This window comes from Grammomys surdaster, unplaced genomic scaffold, assembly GCF_004785775.1.
Source record: "Grammomys surdaster isolate TR1022 unplaced genomic scaffold, NIH_TR_1.0 166, whole genome shotgun sequence".
In the NCBI taxonomy this organism is placed as follows: Eukaryota; Metazoa; Chordata; class Mammalia; order Rodentia; family Muridae; genus Grammomys; species Grammomys surdaster.
In genome coordinates, this window is record NW_021604614.1 from 6720768 (window position 1) to 6742266 (window position 21499).

At 47.4% G+C, this 21499-nt stretch overlaps 1 protein-coding gene across 2 annotated transcripts; it reads right to left on the bottom strand.

The window, feature by feature from the left end:
- On the bottom strand, positions 1-11405 carry Kctd7 (potassium channel tetramerization domain containing 7). Of its 2 annotated transcripts, XM_028766093.1 has the most exons (5): positions 11325-11405; positions 10378-10645; positions 7418-7587; positions 2998-3176; positions 1-2651 (listed from the first exon to the last, which is right to left on the bottom strand). In XM_028766093.1, exons 2-5 carry the CDS (start codon positions 10519-10521, stop codon positions 2275-2277), a joined length of 870 nt encoding a protein of 289 aa, XP_028621926.1. In that variant the 5' UTR covers positions 10522-10645; positions 11325-11405; the 3' UTR covers positions 1-2274. The 2 variants fall into 2 exon arrangements, with proteins under 2 accessions (XP_028621926.1, XP_028621925.1); XM_028766092.1 differs by lacking the exon at positions 11325-11405 and having other exon boundaries at positions 10378-10727.
- Between the last annotated feature and the right edge of the window lie 10094 nt (positions 11406-21499).

Sequence of the window (21499 nt, forward strand, 5' to 3'; positions counted from 1 at the left end):
TCCCAATATATATTGCTTTATTTCATATTTCTATTTTACTAGCCAAGGGAGAATTAGAATTATAATAAATATATTTTGTAGTACAAAGAAAAGTTTCTGTGCTGCAAGACAGTGTACAAGTCGCTGGCTTAAAAACACAAAGGATTTTGTTATTTTAAAAAAAAACCAACCATATAAGACGATTCAGTACATGGTTTGCCCCCCTAATACCATAAATATCAAGCCAACTATCTTAAAAAAAAACAAAAGAGGGGTTTCTGAGCTGGCTGTCCTGTGTCCGACCTCTGCCTACTCCAGCAGCCTAGAGCTTTCTTTTGCCACCATGGTACAAACCATATCATCCTGAGAATAAAAAAGGGGACAGAAAAACGACGTCTCCAGCAAATCACAAAAGATGGACAACATCTTTACCCAGCATTTCGTAACCTTAAGCAAGCAGTCTGGGCCTGTTTTTTTTTTGAGAGGATCAGTTTTCTCTCTGTCTTCTGTTGGTGGGTTCTAATTTTCCAAGCACTGCAATATTCTAGAGCAGGAAGAAAAGAACCCCAGGCTCAATTACTAAGTGCCCTAGGCTTAACGGTCTGCTTTCTACTCACATGGACAGCATCCTGAACAGTGTGACTTCACTAGCTCTCCAAACACTGGACACAAGACGTGGGACATGCCTGTGTCCCCTGGAGCTTCCGAGGTAGAAGCAGGAAGGTCAAGAGCATAAGGTCATCCTTAGCTCTACAACTAATAGGAGGCTAGCCTGGGCTACATGAGACCCTGTCCAAAAAATAAAAATAAAAATAAAAATAAAATTGGTTGAAATAAGGAACATCTCTGCTGAAACAAAGCCAGAGCCACAGTGCTGGGCTAAGCGCCAAGCAGAGGCATTGGCACCTCAGAAGATGTGATTGTTTACTGAGGAGAACAGAGAGAGCAGGTGTACTGGAAGATGACTGACACGCATCCCCTTCATGGACCTCAGCCTCTAGCTCTGTCATACTCAAAGTGAGACACCAGTTCAAAACTGTGTGTTTCCACAAGAGCCCAGGAAACTCACTGTCCTCCAGCTACACAGAATTTCGCTCAGGTTCAGAAGGCCCAGGCCTTCTATTCCTCAGAAGCAGACAGATGCCTTTAGCCCCCAACTGTCTGACTGCACCACTCTGATCCTACAGGACTGAGCTTGGCAATGACAATTCCTTACATTAAAAAAACAATTTTTTTTTTTTTTTTTTTTTTTACCCAGGAATGGTCAAGGACACCCATGACTCCTTAGAACCCATAGTGCGGCATAGACATGCAACGCTTTCAGAGGAATGCTATACAGCTCTCTCTTTAGGGAGTACATGTTGTACTGTCTTAGTTGCCCCTGACTGCGGAGCAAGTCCCCACCACCCTGAACAAAAACTATCAAAGAACGAGAGCATCCCTTCCAGAGGGGTCCACCACACTGACTCCCAACATAAGACCCAGCGGCAAAGCCCCGCGTTCTTGGCATCTGAAAGAGTGCCTGTATATCAAGAGGACCTAGGCTCCTCCTCTGCCTGACTTGGGGAATCTTCAGAAAGAACCTTTAGAACTTAACATTTCCAGCCCTGTGAGAGGATAACCCTGCAAAGAAGGGACAAGCCAAAGCTCCGGGGCAGGGCTGTAAACATGTGGTTTTTCTAAGGCCCAACTTGGTACATGGCTTTGGCAGCTATGGTTAATCTCCAAGAGAAGGTGACAGGCATGTTCTGGGAGCACGGGACATATCTTTCTGCATCCTAAGACAAGGTACTGCAAGTCATTGGAAGAGCAAGGAGCACACTGGGAGGAGACGTATGCTTTCTTCTTTGGCCAGGGCTACGTGGCAGAAGCTTGGATTAATCCCCTAGCTCACTCCTTATCTCGCCTGACACACTGAGCACTGGAAGGTTCGAACATTGTGAGGCAGTGATGATATCCCCATCAGGGATGAGCAGGAGCTCTCCTACAGGGCGTCAAGAAGGTATCAAAAGCTCTCTGGACTCCCAGTGACATCCTTGCTAGATCTTGTGGCTTCTAGTGAAGACTGCCAGGCCTTGAAGAGAAGACTAAGTGAGAGCAGACCGAGTCCCCAAGGTACACAAACCAGGGAGACTGCAGCAGCGCCCGGGCCTCTCTCTGCATCTGCGTCTCAGTGCTCTGTCCTCACCTCAGCAGCTTCTGGGACAGTCAGCAGCCCCTGTGGGGATCAGACTCCCAGAGCCACCCAAGAGGACAGACATCCTCCTTCGTGGGACTCTTGCTTTCCAGAACAACTCACCACCACGTGATTTTAAACTCATAGATGGGGCGTTTGCAGTAGTAATGGTTGACAAGATGCTTGTCACACACCCCGATACACTGGTGGTCCACCGTGAGGCCCTGGGCTGAGAGGTCCGTGACCAGGCAGTGCAAGAGATCGTACACATCAGCCACTGCCTCCCAGGGCCCAAAAGACACATCCACTTCACAGTGGTGCTCAAAGAGCTGGCCGTCACTCTCACTCCGCTCGAAGCGGAGGGAGTTAAGGAGTGGACACTCATAGGGGGTGATGGGCATCTCTTCCTTGAAGACACAGACTTTGAGCTTGGCAAAGCGGGCCTTCCGCTGTACTGCGCGAAGCCGAGCAATCTCCACGATCCGCTCCAAATGGTCTACAGAGTTTAACACAACAGCTGTCGTCAGCGGACAGAGGTGGAATAGGAGAGGAGGGAGAGAGACACACAGACAGACACAGGGACACACACCCATGGACTCCATGGACTTAGGAAGGACACACCTCAATAAGGACCACAGCTTTCCAAAGCAAGGAGTCAGATGACGGTGGGGGTATATGAGAGATATTTTTCTCAACTTGAAAAGTCCCATTGTCCCAGGAGGAGGGGAAAAGTTTCTCCTAATCTAGATGAACACTGGACCCACCCACTTCTGGGAAAGGCCTAGGAGCTAAATGATGCCTCCCACCCCCTCTCCCCAGCTGTGAGGCAGCTGACCCCTCACCTTTGTAATAGGGCATGAGCCCCAGGAAGGCCTGGCGCACCTTCTCGCCCTTCAGTGGCTGCATGTTCTCCAGCTGCTCCAGGAGGGGCCCAATGGCATAGTACTGGGCCTCTTTGTGCACAGCTCGCACGTGCTCCCGGGGTGGCAGGTCCCCTGAACGCAGGAAGTTCAACACATCTCTAGGCAGAGAAGAGAAAGGGTAAGAAGAAGCTAAGGACCAAGCAGCAGGAAGGGAGGGGAAGGTTATCAAAGTGGTTAGAGCACAGAATTTGGGCTACGTCCCCAACTGTAACTTTGGCCAAGTGAACTCGACCTTTGTGTGTTTCAGTGTCTTTTTGACACTGACAAAAAGGGAAAGATTTTTTTTTAAATGACCTCATACAGTTAAAAGAAAATTAAGGTGGTTGTGGTGACATATGTGGGAGGCAGAGGCAGGTGAGGCTGTGAGTTCAAGACCAGCCTGGCCTACATAGTGAGCTTCTGTCTCAAACAAAACAAAATAAACAACAGAAGTGTAAGTTCAATCAGGAGAGAAACTAAATGAGCTAATATATGAAAAGTGCTTAGAAAACGCCTAGCAGAGTGTGAGCCCCCAGAAATGGCTATCTGTTGCCTTCCTAAGTCATTACCATCATAATGCTTCTTATTAGGTGGTACTCACAGGTGTAACAGAAGGCTATAATGCCGTTGATGTAAAACACACATGCAGTGGTGTTTCTCAGACAAGGTGTGATGTAGCCCAGGCTCCTTTCAAACTTACTAGGGAGACAAGTCTGACCTTGAACTCTTTGTTCCTCTTGCTGCAGTCTCTCAAGTGCTAAGATCGCCAGCATCCATCGGGCTACATATACACTTTGTGTATCTCTGTAAATCTGAGGCCAGTTTGGTCTATGAAGCAAATTCCAGGACAGCCAGGGCTACAGAGAGACCCAGTCCCGCCACCAACCCCTCCCCCCAAAAAAAGAAGAACAAGAAAGAGAAGGAGGAGGAAGAAGGCTCTGGAAGATGGAAGAGGAGGAAGAAGAGGAGAAAGAGGAGGAGGAGGAAGAGGAGGAGGAAGAGGAAGAGGAGGAGGAAGAGGAAGAGGAGGAGGAAGAGGAAGAGGAGGAGGAGGAAGAGGAGGAAAAGGAGGAGGGAGGGGGGAGGAAGAGAAAGAGGAGGAGGGGGAGGAAGAAGAGGAGTGGAGGAAGAGGAGGAGGAAGAGGAGGAGGAAGAGGAGGAGGAAGAGGAGGAGGAGGAAGAGGGGGAGGAGGAGGAAGAGGAGAAGGAAGAAGAGGAGGAGGAGGAGGGAGAGGAGGAGGAGGGAGAGGAGGAGGAAGAAAAGGAGGAGGAAGAGGGGGAGGAGGAGGAAGAGGAGAAGGAAGAAGAGGAGGAGGAGGAAGAGAAGGAGGAGGAAGAAGAGGAGGAGAAAGAGGAGGAGGAGGAAGAAGAGGAGGAGAAAGAGGAGGAGGAAGAGGAAAGTCCTCTTATGGCCTCAGCACTAGTTTCTCAAATACATGTTAGAAATGTTCAGTCATAACAACTACAAGGATAACGGAATAGTTGTAACCTCATGCTTCCAACAGAAACAAACAGATTCCACCCACCTCACATTGCTACTGTTACTATTATTCTATGGCTATCTGGGCAGACAACATTCCAAACTTCAGGGGCTAACATTAGCTGGTTCTCAGCTAAGTAAAGTCACATATGGGGAAAGTACAGATTCAGTCCCTGCTAATCCTTTTCAGACTCTTCAGTGCCGAGGGTAACAATCAGGCCTATTGTCAGCGGTTTTGGGAAGAGAGGGAGGAAACCCCTAGATCTATTTGGTACATCAGTAACTCATCTAAACCATAAAGCAACAACAGCTAACATTTCAGCATTAATCTGTACTGGCCACTAGCCATGCACCACCCATTTGGTCCTCTTAATGACAATATGAGGCAGGCTTTTCTCTTAGCTCCAGTCCATAAATGAGGCCCGAGTGGGGCCTCGGAGGTTATGGAAAACCCTTCTTGAAGGAGCCACCACTGGCAAAGCCTCAGGTCCAGACACAACACATCCTGAGCCGACAACCACCGGTCCTCACCTCATTAGAAGCAAACAGAGTCAGTGCCATCTGCACAGTGAAGAACTCCCCACCACCCCCGGCCCCAGGCCCAAGCAGCCGCCAGGATGGTACATGGTCTACATGAGCTACAACCAGCAGAAAAACGTGTGTACCTTCCAAATGCCCTGAACTCATACTCTGAAGCTTTGAAAAACTGTATCTACTGCCGATAAGCCACAGACTGTTGGAGTCCAGAAGTCCAAGCATGAATGCTACTACATCTCGAGGCCAACAGACAGCGGCATAGAAGCCTCAATTTGGATCCTGTTCTTCCTCCCCACAACTCCTTTAAAGACTTTTAAATTATTTTTCCATTATGTTTGGTGGGTGTGTGCTCAAGAATACAGGCACTCAGTGGAGACCAGAAGTATTGGCTCTCCTGGAGCTGAAGTTACAGGTGGTTGAGAGCCACTTAACACAGGGTACAGGGACCTGAACTCAGGTCTCCAGACCCACCCATCCCCACCCCTTTAAAGTCAGTGCTCTGAGATGTTCAATCAACCCTTATGAGCTCTGACAAGCAAAAGCCCAGGCAAGGCCCAGCTGAGAGCGCTACGGGAGACACCAGCTGGGGCCAGCACTTCCCTCCCCAAATGGCCTGCAAACAAAAAAATCTTTTTATAGTTCCACAGAGTGATGTGACACTCTGTTTTCTCACCATCAGAGGCAGCTGATGGCCCACTGGGGAAAAGCAGACTCTGCAAAACAAATTATATCGCTGGAGGCTCCTTTGTAAGGATCAAAATGACCCTTGTGGGTACCCTTACTTGGAAGTCAACACAAAGACATACATCATCAGCTGAAGTTCCTGCCTCCCTGGTCACTGGTTCAAGGTCAAAAGCTAGATAGATCCTCTAGTCATCTCCAAAGAGAGATGAAGGAACAGAGGATTCCAGCCATGTGCTTTGAAGATCTGACCTCCCCGGGGTCACACACAGGCTCTTTCCTTAATCATCACAGACATGCCCACCAGACAGCTACACTTATTTCTCATGTCAACAAGGAAACTGAGGGTTAGAAGGATGGTTCAGTGGTTAAGAGGACTCGATGTTCTTCCAGAGGACGCAAGTTCAGTTCCCAGCACCCACATTAGCAGCTCACAACTGCTTGTGATTCCAGCTCTAGGGGATCCAACATCCATCCCATTCTGGTCTCCGGGGTATTCACACACAAGTGATACCTACATATAAATAAAAATAAATCTTAAAAAAAAACACCATGAAATTGAGGCATAAACTTTTTATAAGGTTTGCCAAAAGCGTGTAATAATCACATGGGAAGGTGTAATAATCACATCTATTTCTTTAGGATTCGTACATATCAGATAAACTAAGACTGTGAGTTTGTGTGTGTGTATAGTGTGTGTGTTATCGTTAAAATCCCAGTAACATACAAGTTTGACTTTTGTTTTGTTTTATTTTTTTGTTTTTGTTTTTTCAAGACAATTTCTCTGTGTGCAGCCCTAGTTGTCCTAGAACTTGCTCTATAGACCAGGCTGGCCTTGAACTCCTGCCTCTGCCTCCGAAGTGCTGGGATTAAAGACCTGCATCCACCACTGCCTTGCTACAAGTTTGTTTTTTAAGGTTTTCTTAGTAAAACAAAGGTGTGGCAATCCAGCATCCTTCACGGTTTCTGCTGTAAGCCACTGTGAGCCTCAGAACTGCACACACCACAGCCCCTCCGTGCTACAGTAGGTGGTAGTGTATGTTGGGAGTGTTGACACAGAGCCTTGCTTGCTGTATAGCCCAAGTTGGCCTAGAAATACTTGCAGTCCCCCGTTTCCACCTCTCAAGAGTGCCACCATGCTCAACTTACATGGTATTATTGAATGCCAGAACCTAAGACGGTTTTTGACATTCTCTGACTCCAAGTGTGTTTGTTCCTTTCCATATTAGATAACGACTCTCCAAGTCTCAAACTGCACAGAATGGGAAAAGTTTCATCAAATCCTGCCAGTATTGGATTTTCTCTTGTCAGGCTGTGGTGGCACACACCTTTAATCCCAGCACTCAGGAGGCAGTGGCAGGTGGATGCCTTGAGTTTGAGGTCAGCCTGGTCTACAGAGTAAGTTCCAGGACAGCCAGGGCTACACAGAGAAACCCTATCACAAAAGAACAAACCCAAGAACAAACAAAAATTTCTCTCGTTGTTTTTACCTGTGGCAAAACAACTAAGCATTTTAATACAAGTCGATAAGAACATTTATTAAATTCCACCTCTAGGCTATCTCCTCTGGTACTGTGGAAGACAGCAACGCCCAAGACCCAATTCCAGGCTACTCACTAGTTATGACCACAGAGCTGATTGTAGAGGAAGAGACAGACATACCCAAAGTATGTGCCATCTCGGTCGATGAAGTACCGACCCTCAGAGTCTGTAGGGATGTAGTGCCGCCCGCTGAACATGGCAGCCAGCATGGTGTCTTCATAGCGCCGCAGAGTAGACAGGCGCGTGGTGAAGTGAGCCCCTCCGATGTTAAGGGGGACGACCTCAGGAAACTGGAAAGGAACCACCACAGCTTTCAGACTGGCACAGGCAACAAGATCTGGGGCTCTTCCATGTCAGTCTGCCTAGGTCTGGCAGATCACAATCACTTAGTCTTCCCAAACTAGGGGACACCCCCACCCCAGTTTCCTTGAGTATCAGTTGACAAGTCCTACTCATTAGACTAGCTCTTAAATTGGGCCTCTCTTCACCCCAACCCTGCAATCTCCGTCAGCTTTCATCATCTTCCCTTTCTGAACTGCTCATCTGTATGTTCTAACTCATGCTGGCTTTTTGGCCAAAGATGCTCTTAAGTCTCCTCCCGCCCAGCTACCAAACGAAACTGCCATACGTGGTGGTGTAGGTTGTTCACTGTGTAATCGCCCGGATGACAGTTTGGTCTGTCAACCCAGGCGTGTGTCCTCCTCCTAATTCACACGGAGGCACCACACGGTTGGCAGCACCGGTCCATTCCATCTCTGTTCCGTGACCACTACCACTCTTCCCTCCGTCTCGTGTCCAAGATGGAATCACGTACATATTCCCCCCTCATTCCGTCACTACACTCCCCTCAACGACAGCACCTAGCACCATACAATGGCAACCATTTTCTCCTGTCAACCCATTTTCCTAGATGTCAAGCAGCCCAAAGGCCGGGAGAGCCTGTGTGCTTGCCAGTTTTGAACAGAGACCAGGAGCTATTTGTGACTGCATCGCGGCGGTACCCGGTCCTCACCGTCTTCCTCTAATCCAGAGCCTGGCAGGTGCTAGAGCAGAGCTCTACCTCAGAACTTCACGCTCAGCACTCCCAAGCCTCGCTCTCTACCTCACCCCGTTCTCTCCCACTCACTCTATAGTGATTGATTAGTCTTCACGTCACCTAAGGTTTGGTCACAAGGACTAAGTGAGGATGAGAAAATGACAGTAAAGGTTATTAGCCTGGAGCACGTCAGTTCCAGTTCTGACTCCAAATCAACTGAAATTTTATCCCAGGGTAAAGTTTATCTTAGAATTCTTTTTCTCAAATATTACATCTCTCTGGCTGTGGTGAAAGTCTTTATATTTATCTAAATAGCCCTTTCCCCAAATGTCCACACATCCTTTGTTTGGGGGTGGGGGAGAACCCCGCTGTGCATGGTGGTGCACTCCTTTGATCCCAGCTATTGAGAGGCAGAATCAGGAGACTCCCTGCATTCTAGACCAGTGAGCTCCAGAGTCCATACAGTGAGCTCCAGGCCAACATGAGCTACCTAGAGAGACCCTGCCTCATAAAAACACACACACACACAAAACACAAATGGATGAGGTAAAACGTACCTGAGACTTGCCTTACAGTAGAGACTAAAATTCACAAAAATCAATGAATAAAATACACAAGATTTACAATTCTAAGTATAAGCTCAAATCTATTATTAATCATTATTATTATTTTGAGACAGAGTTTCCCTGTGTAGCTCTGGCTCTCCTAGAACTCACTACATAGAGCAAGCTGGCCCAGAATTCACAGACATTTATCTGCTGCCTCTGTCTCTGGAATTCAAGGTGTGTATCACCAGGCCCAACAAATTCAACTCTTACACTCATGGTGCAAAACGCCTCCTACATTTCTGCAGAAACGCTAAACCCAATCTAGGTATATGTCAAGACCCAAATGTCATTTTGTTGTAATGCTTTGCATGACTGGAGTTCTTTTTAAAAGGTAGCACCTACTAATGTACTTCTTTGCACCATATGTGAAACAAAACCAGTAACAGTAAGGAGCCCTAGAACTCACAGGGAGGGGTGTGACTCACAGGAGGCTGGGACTGCCTGGCCGTCCTACAGTCAATGGGGTTGTGTGTCCTTCCACTCAAACCACAACTTCTGCCCAATGACAGTGCACAAAAAAAGTGTCACCGCTGTGTTGGCTCTTCTCCCTGACTGCAGAGTTATGTCTAGAATTTTGCTTATTTTTACAAGTTTCCCATGATGCTGCCAATTCGGGGATTCTAACCCTAACGCAATACTGTCAGCTGCCGGAGAACTTCAGTCAAGCCAGCCCCCCCTCCCTTTGGACAACTCTGTCTGCTGAGTCTCCACGTCTGTATCCATCTTCCTATCTATCTCGAGGGTCATTTCACGTGCAAAGTGTCACACACACGAAGGACTACTAACAAAGCCACAGCATACCACAGTGCAGCAACAGATAACTGAATCCCTCCCACTATCTCTGCTCTTAGAGTTCAACTCACCATTGCCCTCCTCCTAATTCCCGAATTTATCTCCTGGATGTCCTTGCTCACATTGCTTCTCTTGCCCCAAATCCTCTACCACTCCTGTCCACCTAGCAAATGAAATTACTCCATGTGGTAACGGAGACTGTTCGCTGCACAGTGGCACCCGGATGAGAATTGGTCCGGCCCACTCAGGTGTGTCCTTTTCCTAAACCATACCAAGGCACCAGATAGGTTAACTGCATGCAGTTTCTTAAGCCACTCCCCAGGTAGCTGGAGGATACACTTGGCCAACCTAGGGTCTCCTTTTGGATTGTATGGCACAAGGTATGCGTTGAGAAGTCCTCCTCTAGTTGATAAAGGTGACATGGGATACAGGAATGGAACTGACATCTGGTAGCTACCGAGTATGGGAAGAAGGGACTTGGGGCGCAGGTGACCCCAGGGCAGGGAGGACACACCTAGTGCAGGAGTGGCATCAGGGGTGGATTGCTCCTTGGGAGGCTCACCTCCCAAGGTCAGCTCTGCAAGCACCAGGTTTTCCCTCGCGTCCCATCAGCCCTCCCTTCCCCCATCGCTCGCTCCAGGTACCTCCTGGGGCAGCAGGGGCAGCCCGTGCCCCGCTTGCGTGGCCGTAGGAGTGGCCGGCTCCAGGAAGTCGTCTTCGGTTTCGGAGCTGGACATGGCACCGTCCGAGTGACGGCTGTCTGGCTCCCGCCCGGTGACTACCACCATCCCTCTGGCTCTGGGCGGTGGGCGCGGCTTCGGGTAGGCGGGTGGGCGGAGGCCTGAAGAACTAAAGCCAAGCAGTGCCTGACATGACGGGATGGGCCGCCGGTGGGCGCTAGACGCCGAGGGCCTGCGGAGAGTTAAGATGTCCTGTGCTGCCCTCCAACCGTCTAACGACCACCGCGCCTACAGTTAGTCGCTGGTCTGACCTAGCTGCCTCCAGCCATTGGCCGAGCCTTCGCTGGCTCCGCCCTGATTGTCAGGAGGTTCGCCCAATCACAGAAGAAACAATTCGGCCTTAAGCCGAAGTGGCAACAGGCCTACCCAATTCTGATTGGCTCTTGGCTGACAAGCGCGAGCGACGCCGGTCGGCTCTGGGGTTTGGCCGAGGGGAGGTGATCACCAACTGACGACCTCGATCAGCAACCACCGCGTGGACCCTGCGCGGCAAATCGGAACCAGGCGCTCCTTGCTATTGGTCGAGGTTTCAAGAGCTCCTGCTATGATTGGCAGGAGCATCGTCCAATTATGGGGGAAACACGTCGGGCTGGGCTTGTTCCATTCTGATTGGCTCTCTGACTAACGGGAGCGCTACCTCCCTTGGTCCAGGCCGCTTACTTAAGGCAGCGGTTCTCCGCTCAGAGCGATCACAGCGCACGTAGTTATCTCTGGCCTCACCCGGTCGCCTCCTACTACTACTGGCACAGTTCGATTAGCCCCGCCCTGATGGTTAAAGGTCTGGTTCAACCATAGAGGTCTCGAACTAGAGTGACAACTGACGGCGGCTTGCCGATCGGCCCCATTCTTACCGGCCATCTGAAGGGCACGCGCTCTGCACTCCTGACGTTCAACGACAGCGCTGGTCCCCGGTGCGGTCCCCGCAAGGACAGACCACCCAATTGCTCCTGCTATTGGTTGTGTCCTCGCTGGCCTCCGCCCCTGATTGGCAGGAAGCCCGCTCATAGGAGCAGCACCTCGGTTCTGCTTTCGTTGGTTTTCTGACTAGCAGGCGCGAAGCTCCAGGCCACTTTATCTTCCCGGTCCATGCTTCCTGGGAAAGGGCTCAAGACTGGCTGGTTTGTCTCCATAGCAGCGGGTCAGTGAAGAAAGGCCTAAGCAGGCTGTCCCAGAGGATGCGCCGCGGAGGACTGAGGGCACCCGCCGTGTAATACATGGAAATTGAGCGCTTCAACACCTTTGCTCGGCTTCTGTGCTAGCGCTTTTTCCGTGGACTCACACAGGAAGGGAAAACTGCCAGGCTTGGCTTGGTGGCTTATACCTTTAATCACAGCGATCTGAGAGGTTTAGAAGGATTTCTGAGAATTCACCTCTCGTCTCTAATATAGTAATGATAATAATAATTCAACTCTCGTCTCTATGATAATAATATAATAATAACAATAATAATAGAGTGAGCGTTATGACTCATGATGTAATACCAGTACTTGGAAGTCAAGGCCAGCCTCAGCTTCATAACATTGTGAGTTCATCTTGGGTTGCATGAGACTGCTAAAAAGAAAGGGAAAAAAACCCCCACTAAAAATGAAAAAAATTAAAATAACCACAGAGGAATAAAAAGAAAACTCCACCCCTAAGCAGGGCTCCCCTTCTCTTTTTTCTTTTTTCTTTTTCTTTCTTTTTTTTTTTTTTGGTTTTTCAAGACAGGGTTTCTCTGTATAGCCCTGGCTGTCCTGGAACTCACTCTGTAGACCAGGCTGGCCTCAAACTCAGAAATCCGCCTGCCTCTGCCTCCCAAGTGCTGGGATTAAAGGCGTGGGCCACCACCACCCGGCCTAGGGCTCCCCTTCTCGATCTGACCAGCCTACACATGCCTAGGCTTTCATGAAGCTGTGGGGTCTATCAGCTGCCTCCTATTTGTTTAAGTTAGCCAATCAGAAGTAAGTGGATGGAGACTCGCCCTAGACCACCAAAAGGCTCAAGCCCTCCTTTTGGGCTGGATTTCTGAATCCCTTCGCCCCCGGCGGGGAGTCTGTTTTGCTGTGTGTGACTTGGATAAAGCTTGGCCGACTGCCGAGTCCTTGCCTTTCGTGCTTGGTCATTCTTTTAAACTGGGCAAAGAAAAAGAAGCCACACCTGCAACTCTAGATGACCACACTATGGTGACATTAACTCTGCACCAGGACACAGATGGAAGCAGGCACTTCAGGAAGGCTCTTCCCAGCTAGCCAGATGACCCACTCAATGCAACACATTTAGGTCACACATCCACTGTGTGACCTCTGTTAGGGGAGGCTCGTTCAGAAAAAGCCCCACACCTTTCCACAGCTCCAGTCGGCTTTTGTTACCTGTCCCAATAAACCACTTAAAGAGAAAAATCAGAGATTTAATCAACAGGGCCCACACTGGGAAGAGGAAATGGTCTCGTCAACTATCAGATGATGGATTGGGGCAGAGGATATGCACTAGTCACTATGTGGGTGGTCTGTAAGGTGGTCCAAAGAGATCCTTTCAGCATATGACAAGCTGATTAGGATACTTCCTGCTCCAGATGTGGCCTCAGTATCATAGACAATTGCTCCCATGAAGTTGTGGGCGAGTGTCTAGTCTGTGAGCCTCTGCTGGTCCTAGAATTCAGGATGACTCTCAGATTTTGAACAGCGACTAAACGCTTTTCTGAGCACCTGAAACAGGACATTGTCGAGAGTGGGCAGTAAGATGGCTCAGTTATTCATTCCATTGCCTTCGATGGTGAAGAGAGCTGGGATGGGTTAAGGCAGACACTCAAGTGATTAACGTATGCGGAATCAACCAGGACTTTGACACAAAAAGGAGACAAAATGAGGGCAGAACTGTGAGTCTGGCTTTTGTGTGTGAGAGTGTGCAGATGCCCTTGCGAGGCCGGAAGCTATCGGTGCCTCTAGGTTGGCCAATGTGAGTGCTTGGATCAGAATTCAGGTTCTCTGAAAGATTGACAAGTGCTCTCTCTGGTTGACAAGAGTCATCTCTCCAGCCCAGACTTTAGTTTTCAGGGGTTTTTGTTTTTTGTGTGTGTGTGGTTTTTCTGTGTACCCTGCCTGTCCTGGAACTCACGCTGTGGATCAGGCTAGCTTTGAGCTCAACTTCCACCTGCCTCGGCCTCGGCCCTCTGCCTTCCACCTCTGCCCTCTGCCTCCCTGGTGCTAATATTCAAGGTGTGTATCACCACTGCCCTGCTGGGGTGTTTCCATTGCAACAGAAATTGCAAGCAAATTTGGTTTAGGTAACAAAGAATTTTATAAAAAAAAAGAATTTTATTATCGTACATGATAAGAAGTCTGAGCAGGCACAGGATTGGTGCATGTAACCAGGGTTTCTGTTTATTTTTCATTTATCCACTCTGCCAGAGGGTCTCTTCATCCCTAGGAATCCATGTGAGAAAACTGTGTAGTTAAGGGGCAGGGAGAAGATTCTGACAAGCTAATGAAAATTCAAGGAAGGTGACACTCCCCTGCAGTCCCTTGGGGAGATTGAGAGGCTGCAGCAGGAAGAGCCCGAGGCCAGATTGGGATACACAGTGAGACAGAAAAAGGGTTGAGGTTGTAGCTTAGTTGGCAGAGTACTACACACTAAGCCTGAGTTCCATCCAGTTAGTAGTAATATATTAACTGGCTATTGTGGTAAAAATAAAAACAAAACTGGTACCAGTGAGGTGGCTCCTCAGGTAAAGGCACTGGCCACCAACCTGTGCTCAAACGCTGGAGCCCACACTATAGGAGGGAAGGAACTCGTGAGAGCAGTCCTCTGTCCTCCACACACACCATGACAAAGGTGAGCGTGTGGACATAAACATGTAAATAGAAAAATAAAACATAACTCCAGCACTCGGGAGAGAAACAGAAGGGCCAATCGGGTGAAGATTATCCCCAGCTACAGAGTGGATTTGAGGCCAGGCTGAGCTATGTGAGACCTTGTCTTCAAAATGAAACTGGGCAGGGCCTTTAATCCAGGTGGAGGTGGAGGCGGAGGCAGAAGGCCAGGAGGACCTCTACAAGTTCGAGGCCAGCCTGGTCTACAGAAGGCATTCCAGGACAGCCAGGGCTACACAGAGGAACCTTGTCTTGAAAAAACAAAACAAAAAGAGTAGGGGAGGAAGAAGGAAGAAAAAAAAGAGAGTCCCAAAATGCCAGAGGGAGAGAGATACGACGTACAGAATCAGTGTTGCTTTAGATGTATGTATGTATGTATGTATGTATGTATGTATGCATGTATGTACATACGTGTGTATGTATGTTTATGAGTACTCTGTTTTCAGACACACCAGAAGAGGGAATCAGATTCTATTACAGATGGTTGTGAATCATCATTTGGATTCTGGGAATTGAACTCAGGACCTCTGGAAGAGCAGCTCATGCATGCTCTTAACCACTAAGCCATCTCTCCAGCCCCCTTCCCCTTCCCCCATCCCACCCCCCATCAGTTTTATGTGCTGGAGCTTTCTTCTACTTCTGCCAAGAATTTCCTTTAGGAATGCACTTTCCCATTTGGTTTTGTTTATACAGTTTGGGAACTCCAAGGTCAGCAGCCTGGAATGAGGGCTGCTGGGAAAGTAGGAAGGGATAAAGGGGGAGGTCTGGGAAGGAGGGCAGCTCCCTGGCAGCATACAGTTACCAAAGTCACCACTCTGGGAATGACTTCCAGACAGCTCTCAGGGAGGCTGCAGAAAGGTCAGGGAGCCTCTGAGGATGGGCTGGGCAGCACAAGAAGATGCAGACGTCAGTGCTTCTCGGAAAATAGAGGCTGCTATACCTTGGAACTCCCCTACTCCCACCCCCAGAATCATGCCACATGACACCAAGCCCTGAAATTAGGCACTCAGTTTCGATGCTTTCTGCCAACTCTCCCCAAAGGAAATACTTTTTGAAAGAAAGCAACCTTATGTGCTCACTCGATTGCTATGTACTCTCCTAATTTTATTTTTCATTATGTGTCTCTGTGTGCTTATACACCTGTCTATGGGTACCAGCAGAGGCCAAAAGAGAGGGTCAGATTCCATAAGGCTGTGAGCCGCTCAACAGGGGAGGTAGGAACTGAACTCGGGTCCTCTGGAAAAGCAGCAAGTGCTCTTAACTGCTGAGCTGTATTTCCAATCTCTATTTTTTTTTAAAAAAGGAAACAAGCATTGACTTTATTTTGGATTTCTCCCACCCCCCAAAATATAAATATATATATATATTTATATACTGTATATATCTGTAGGTTTTGCTGTACTTTACAAAATGATCACTAGATGGCAGCAGTGCATTTAGAGCGTTGCCAATTTAACAGCTGCATAAGTAAAAAATGGCGCATGCATGATCTGATGATCCTCAGAGGACCTTTTCACTTCTATTTAAATATTTTAACAAAGGGAGGGAAAGCAACATTCACAGCACATCAAGCCCAAAATAGTTTACACCTTCTACACTGAAGCATTGTTTAAAATGTACCTGGCTAGGTCACCCTTATAGGAGAGGCTAAATAAGGCATGCTTTAGACGGTCACTGTGGTGTTGCTCACTTGAAAGGGAAAGACCAAAGAAGTCCAAGCAGAAAACTTAGCAGGCCATGTTGCCATCGTTTTTCAGGAACCTAAAGAGATTAAAAGCAGTACTTTAATTTGTGTTTCTCTGGCGCAAGTTTTTATCTTTGTGATTGTTGGTAGAGTTGGTTTTCATTGGCCCAGCTGGTTCATCATCATCAGGAACCTCATCTGGCCTCTTCCTCTTCTCATACACAACAATGATCACCACAAGGATGATGATTTCAGCCAGAATTCCCAAGAAAGGCCAAAGTGGGGCAAGGTGGCTCCGTACCCTGAGTACGGTGGAAACGGAGGCAGTGCCAATGGAGTTGGTGGCATTACATTCATACTCTCCAGGATCTTCTGTGATTTGGAGATTCACAATATTCAATTCAGTGTAATTCTCCTTGTTGATGATGAAGAAGCGACCAGATTGGCCTGCAGCTCCCTAAGCAACCCAGGATGATTTTGAACTTCTAATGTCCCTGCCTCCACCCCGGGAGGATACACCGTCACACCTGATTTACCAGCTCTGAAGTTCTGACGTTGGTTTGTAACTGAATTCCGCTGAATTCTCCTTTAGTTGGCTGGAAAACTTAACGCACAGGAAACTACTACTCCTGAGATGATATGGGATTAAAGGAGGAAGAGTGTACGCCAGCCAGCCCTTTCTGTCCAGAGCCAGAGGGTAAAGATCTTCGGGCTTGGCAAGCCTTTTGGTTTCTGTCATTGAAGCAAGAAAGCAACCACAGACAAGACCAAAATGAGTATGTGTGGCCAGCCAGATGTGGTTCCCTGGCCAACATTTACAACCCTTGGGGTGGGGGGAGAAGATAAATCTCAGTCTCAGTGTAATCTCAAGCCAGCTCCACCGGAGTTACACAGATGAGCCCCGGCCTCGTTCTCGATTCACATTTCTATTATCTAGATCAAAACAGAGCCAAGTCTTGATGTGCTAATCGTTACTCAAAAGGATAGGATAAGCAGTAAGTCATTAGAAAATAAATGAGTTGAGCCAGGTGGGTCTTCATGCGTCTTGTATGCCAGCATTTGAGGCAGGAGGATTAGGATTAGCAGTTCAAGGTAGTCTTCAGCTACCTAGAAAAATCAGGGCTAGCCTGGGATACATGAGAACATAACTTTAAAAAAAGAAAACCAGGACAAAGGAAGGAAGGAAGGAAGGAGGGAAGGAAGGAAGGAAGGAAGGAAGGAAGGAAGGAGGGAAGGAGGGAAGGAGGGAAGGAGGGAAGGAGGGAAGGAGGGAAGGAAGGAGGGAAGGAGGGAGGGAGGGAGGGAAGGAAGGAGGGAAGGAAGGAAGGAGGGAAGGAGGGAAGGAGGGAAGGAAGGAAGGAGGGAAGGAAGGAGGGAAGGAGGGAAGGAAGGAAGGAAGGAAGGAGGGAAGGAAGGAAGGAAGGAGGGAAGGAAGAAAGGAAAAAGAGATGAAAGTATTATATTTACATAGGCAAGTCAATGACATTCAAATCTACAGAGAGGGGTTCACCTATAAGTTTAGAGAATTCAATGTCCTGGTTCCCCCACCACCTGCCTTTCATCCATGTTTTGGGACTGGAGAGGTGGGTCAGCAGTTAAGAGCACTGACCGCTCTTCCGGAAGATTGGGAGTTGATTCCCAGAACCCACTTGGTGGCTTAAAACCCATCCGTTAACTCCAGTTCCAGGGGACCCGACACCCTCTTCTTGCCTCTGTGGGTACCAGGCACTCACATGGTACACAAACAGAGATGCAGGCAAACACCTACACACATAAATAAAAGCTTCAAGAAATGTTTTTTTTTTTTGTTTACAGTAGAGTCTCATGTAGCCCAGGATGGCTCTTCATGCTCTTATGCAGCCCAAAGTGACCTTAAACTCTTGGTCCCCCTGCCTCCACGTCTGAAGTACGAGTATTACAAGTGTGCACCACCACACCCAGCTAATAATAATAATAATAATAAATCATCTCATTGTAGTGGACATTTTGTAGACGAAAGTTTCTCCATCTTGTTATTTTTTAAAAATTTAAAAGATTTATATGTATGAATGTCTTGCATATGTGCGTGTGTGTGTGCATGTGTGTCCATACATGTGTGTGTATCTGTGTGTGTATGTGTTTACACTCGTGCACTAAATGCCTGCCTATTGCCAGAAGAGTTGAACAGAAGGCAGAGGATCCCCCGGAACTGGAGTTACACATATTGTTAGACACAATGTCGGTGCTGAGAACCGCACCCAAGTCCTCTGCAAGGGCAGCAAGTGTTCTTAATCACCAGGCCATAGCTCCAACCCCACTTTCTCTTAAAGAATTTTTTCATGTATTTTTTCTTACTTATTCTGTGTATTTGAGGTCCAAGGACAATGCGTAGGATTCAGTTCTCTCCCCCCAGCATGTGGGTTCCTCAGATAGACCTCAAGCTGCCAGGCTGGACCACAGCTGCCTTTACTCACGAGTCCCAAAGAGACAGAGCTTTCATTCCTTCACGATCCTCTCCAGTGGCAACCCATTTTCAGAGTCTGCGGTCGTTCCATGCTTAGCCAGCAGAGGGCACTTTAGGCTTTCCTATCAGAGCCAGACCAGGAACTACACCGTGTAACACCAAAACAGTGGCTATGCTGTGAAAATTAACCAACTCTAGATTCTTAGTAATAACACCTCTGGAGACGAGGAGACACATTTATTTATTTTTCTAAGAAGATAGGGTCAAATATGGTAGTGAACTCCTGAGATCTAGCACTTGGGAGGATGAGGGGAGTGTTCAGTTCTCTCCTTGTAGTCATCCTTGGCTACACAGACCTAGAGGCCAGGGTAAGCTCCCTGAGACCACCTCAGAAAAACAAACATAAAAAATATATGTGTCGTACATACATACATACATACATACATACATACATACATACATACATACACAAACCTACAAATTAAAAATAAATCTTTAAAAACAAAAAGACTCAAAGCAACAACAAAAAACAAACCTAGTTTTAAGGAAAAAGGAATGTCTTGGGCTGGTGAGATGGCTCAGCAGTTAAGAGCACTCACTGACTGCTCTTCCGCTGTGAGTTACCATCCTCTGCACCTGTGCTTTTGTGCCCGATCCCCCATCTCTATGCATTTCCCTGAGAAGACTGCTCAAGGAGAAATCCAAGCTTGGGTGGTAGGCTGCCACATGTATCTCCTTTTTCTTATTTTGATCCCTGTTCCTGTTTGTGTTCCTGTTTTGTGGGGAGTATAAAAGGGAGCTGTGCAGTTGAAAATAGAGCATTTGGTTCTTTACCAGATGACTCCTTGTCTTTCTTTCTCTCGCCCTCAGCCCTCCGCCGATCCAAGGAACTCAGTCAGCTATGCTGGCATAGCTGACATTCCGGAGGTGTCGAGATCAAATCCCTGCAACCACACTGTGGCTCAAAACCATCCGTAATGAGATCTGATGCTGTCATATAAGCAAGTGGGGCTGGAGAAAGAGGGAGAAGGGAAAGGAAGGGGAAAAAAAAAGGAATGTCTTGCCTAGCCAATCCCCTACCAGCCTTGTTTTTGGTAGTTAATATTAGAAGCTTTGTGACTCCTTGAAATAAGGAATTAGGTAAAGTCCTAAGGACAGTAATCTGCCTAGAGTTCTTAGGACACAATCATTCCTGTGAAATGATTGAGTCTAGGGTGCTGTTTAAAAAATTCCCATTGCCAGGCAGTGGTGGTGCATGCCTTTAATCCCAGCACTCGAGAGGCAGAGGCAGGCGGATTTCTGAGTTCGAGGCCACCCTGGTCTACAGAGTGAGTTCCAGGACAGCCAGGGCTGCACAGAGAAACCCTGTCTCGAAAAACAAAAAACCAACCAACCAAACAAACAAACAAAAAATCCTGTAAGTACTAATGATGAATAATGGAAAAGCTCCTGTGGAAAGATGGTTATTGGCGGGTAATGAACAAGTTGTCATTGGCAGGTAATAAATGAGTGGTCACTGACAGGTAATGAATGAGTGGTCATTGGCAGGTAATGAATGAGTGGTCACTGACAGGTAATGCATGAGTGGTCCTTGGTGGGTAATGAATGAGTGGTCACTGAAAGCTAGTGAATGAGTGCTGATGGTCACTGAAAGGTCATTAAGACAACCGGCTCTGGGTCCAGGCCAACTGCATTTGCAACTCACCCCCAACACTTACCCAATGGGCAACTTTGCGTAAGATACTTTATTTTCCTGAACTGATTTATGATCTTGATAAATGTAGGTCTCAGCCCAGCACCCATCTACTGAGCTATGTTGTTCAGGCTCCAGCTCCAGGCAAAGCAGTTTGCCCTTGACTTTGAGCTCCTGGCCATCCTTCTTAGAATGGCTAGTTACCGGATTGCTGTATTTTTTTTCTCCTTGTATTCTTTATTTTATTTTTTAAAGAACAGACTTTAGGTTTTTGAGCATATGAGTGTTTTGCCTGTATGTGTGTTGGTACATCATGTGGACTGTGTAAGAGGAGGCCAGAAGAGGGTGTCAGCTGGGAGACACTGTGAGGGTCCTAGGAACTGAACTTCAGTTCTGTGCAAGAGAAGCAAGTATTCCTAACTAGAGCCTTTCTCTAGTCCTTTTATTTTGAGAAAGGGTCTCACATAGGCTAAGTTGGCCTTGAGTTCACGATAGTCCTTATTTAGCCTCCCAAGTGATAGAATTAACAGCCATGCATTACCATGCCTAGTTACAGTGATTCAGTTCATAGCCCAGGTTTGCCTGACTTCAATATATACCCCAGGTTGCTCCCAGAAATTGTAATCCTCCTGCCTCAGCTTCCCAGTTGCTAAGACTAAAGGTGTGCAACTTTATTCTTGGCTCTAACTAGCCATTTCATCTTCAGTTTTACTCAGGACACTTTTAATTCATTCTACAGGACTTCGTTTGATTCTATGAAATCCTAACTCTTCACAAACACAGACGTGTTAATAAAATGATAAAGGGCACTTGGTAGGGTGAGGCAGGAGGATGGCTACACAGTAATATCCTGTCTGAAAAATAAATAAATAGATGAGCTGGGCAGTGGTGGCATGGTCCTTTAATCCCAACACTCAGGAGGCAGAGGCAGGCAGATCTCTGAATTCAAGACCAGCCTGGTCTACAGAGTGAATTCCAGTACAGCCGGGGCTGAAAAGTGTATCACAGGGCTACACAGAAAAACTGTGCCTTGACAAACAAACAAACAAATAATAAATAAAATGCTGAAAGAAATATCTTTTGGGGCTGGTGAGATGGCTCAGTGGTTAAGAGCACTGACTGCTCTTCCAGAGGTCATGAGTTCAAATCCCAGCAACCACATGGTGGCTCACAACCATCTGCAATGAGATCTGATGCCCTCTTGTGGGGTGTCTGAAGACAGCTACAGTGTACTTATAATAAATAAATAAATAAATAAATAAATAAATAAATAAATAAAGTTTAAAAAAAATTAAAAAAAAAAAGAAATATCTTTTATCATTTAGAAAAGAATTGCCTTTCTTCACAAAGCTCAAGAA

Bases quoted from the DNA above. Each gene is read 5' to 3' on its own strand.
- Kctd7 (XM_028766093.1), bottom strand. From the start codon at position 10,521: ATGGTGGTAGTCACCGGGCGGGAGCCAGACAGCCGTCACTCGGACGGT. The intron at 7,588-10,377 runs GTACCTGGAGCG...GTTCCTTTCCAG, and splicing joins TGCCCCTGCTGCCCCAGGAG to TTTCCTGAGGTCGTCCCCCT. The intron at 2,652-2,997 runs GTGAGGGGTCAG...TAAACTCTGTAG, and splicing joins GCTCATGCCCTATTACAAAG to ACCATTTGGAGCGGATCGTG.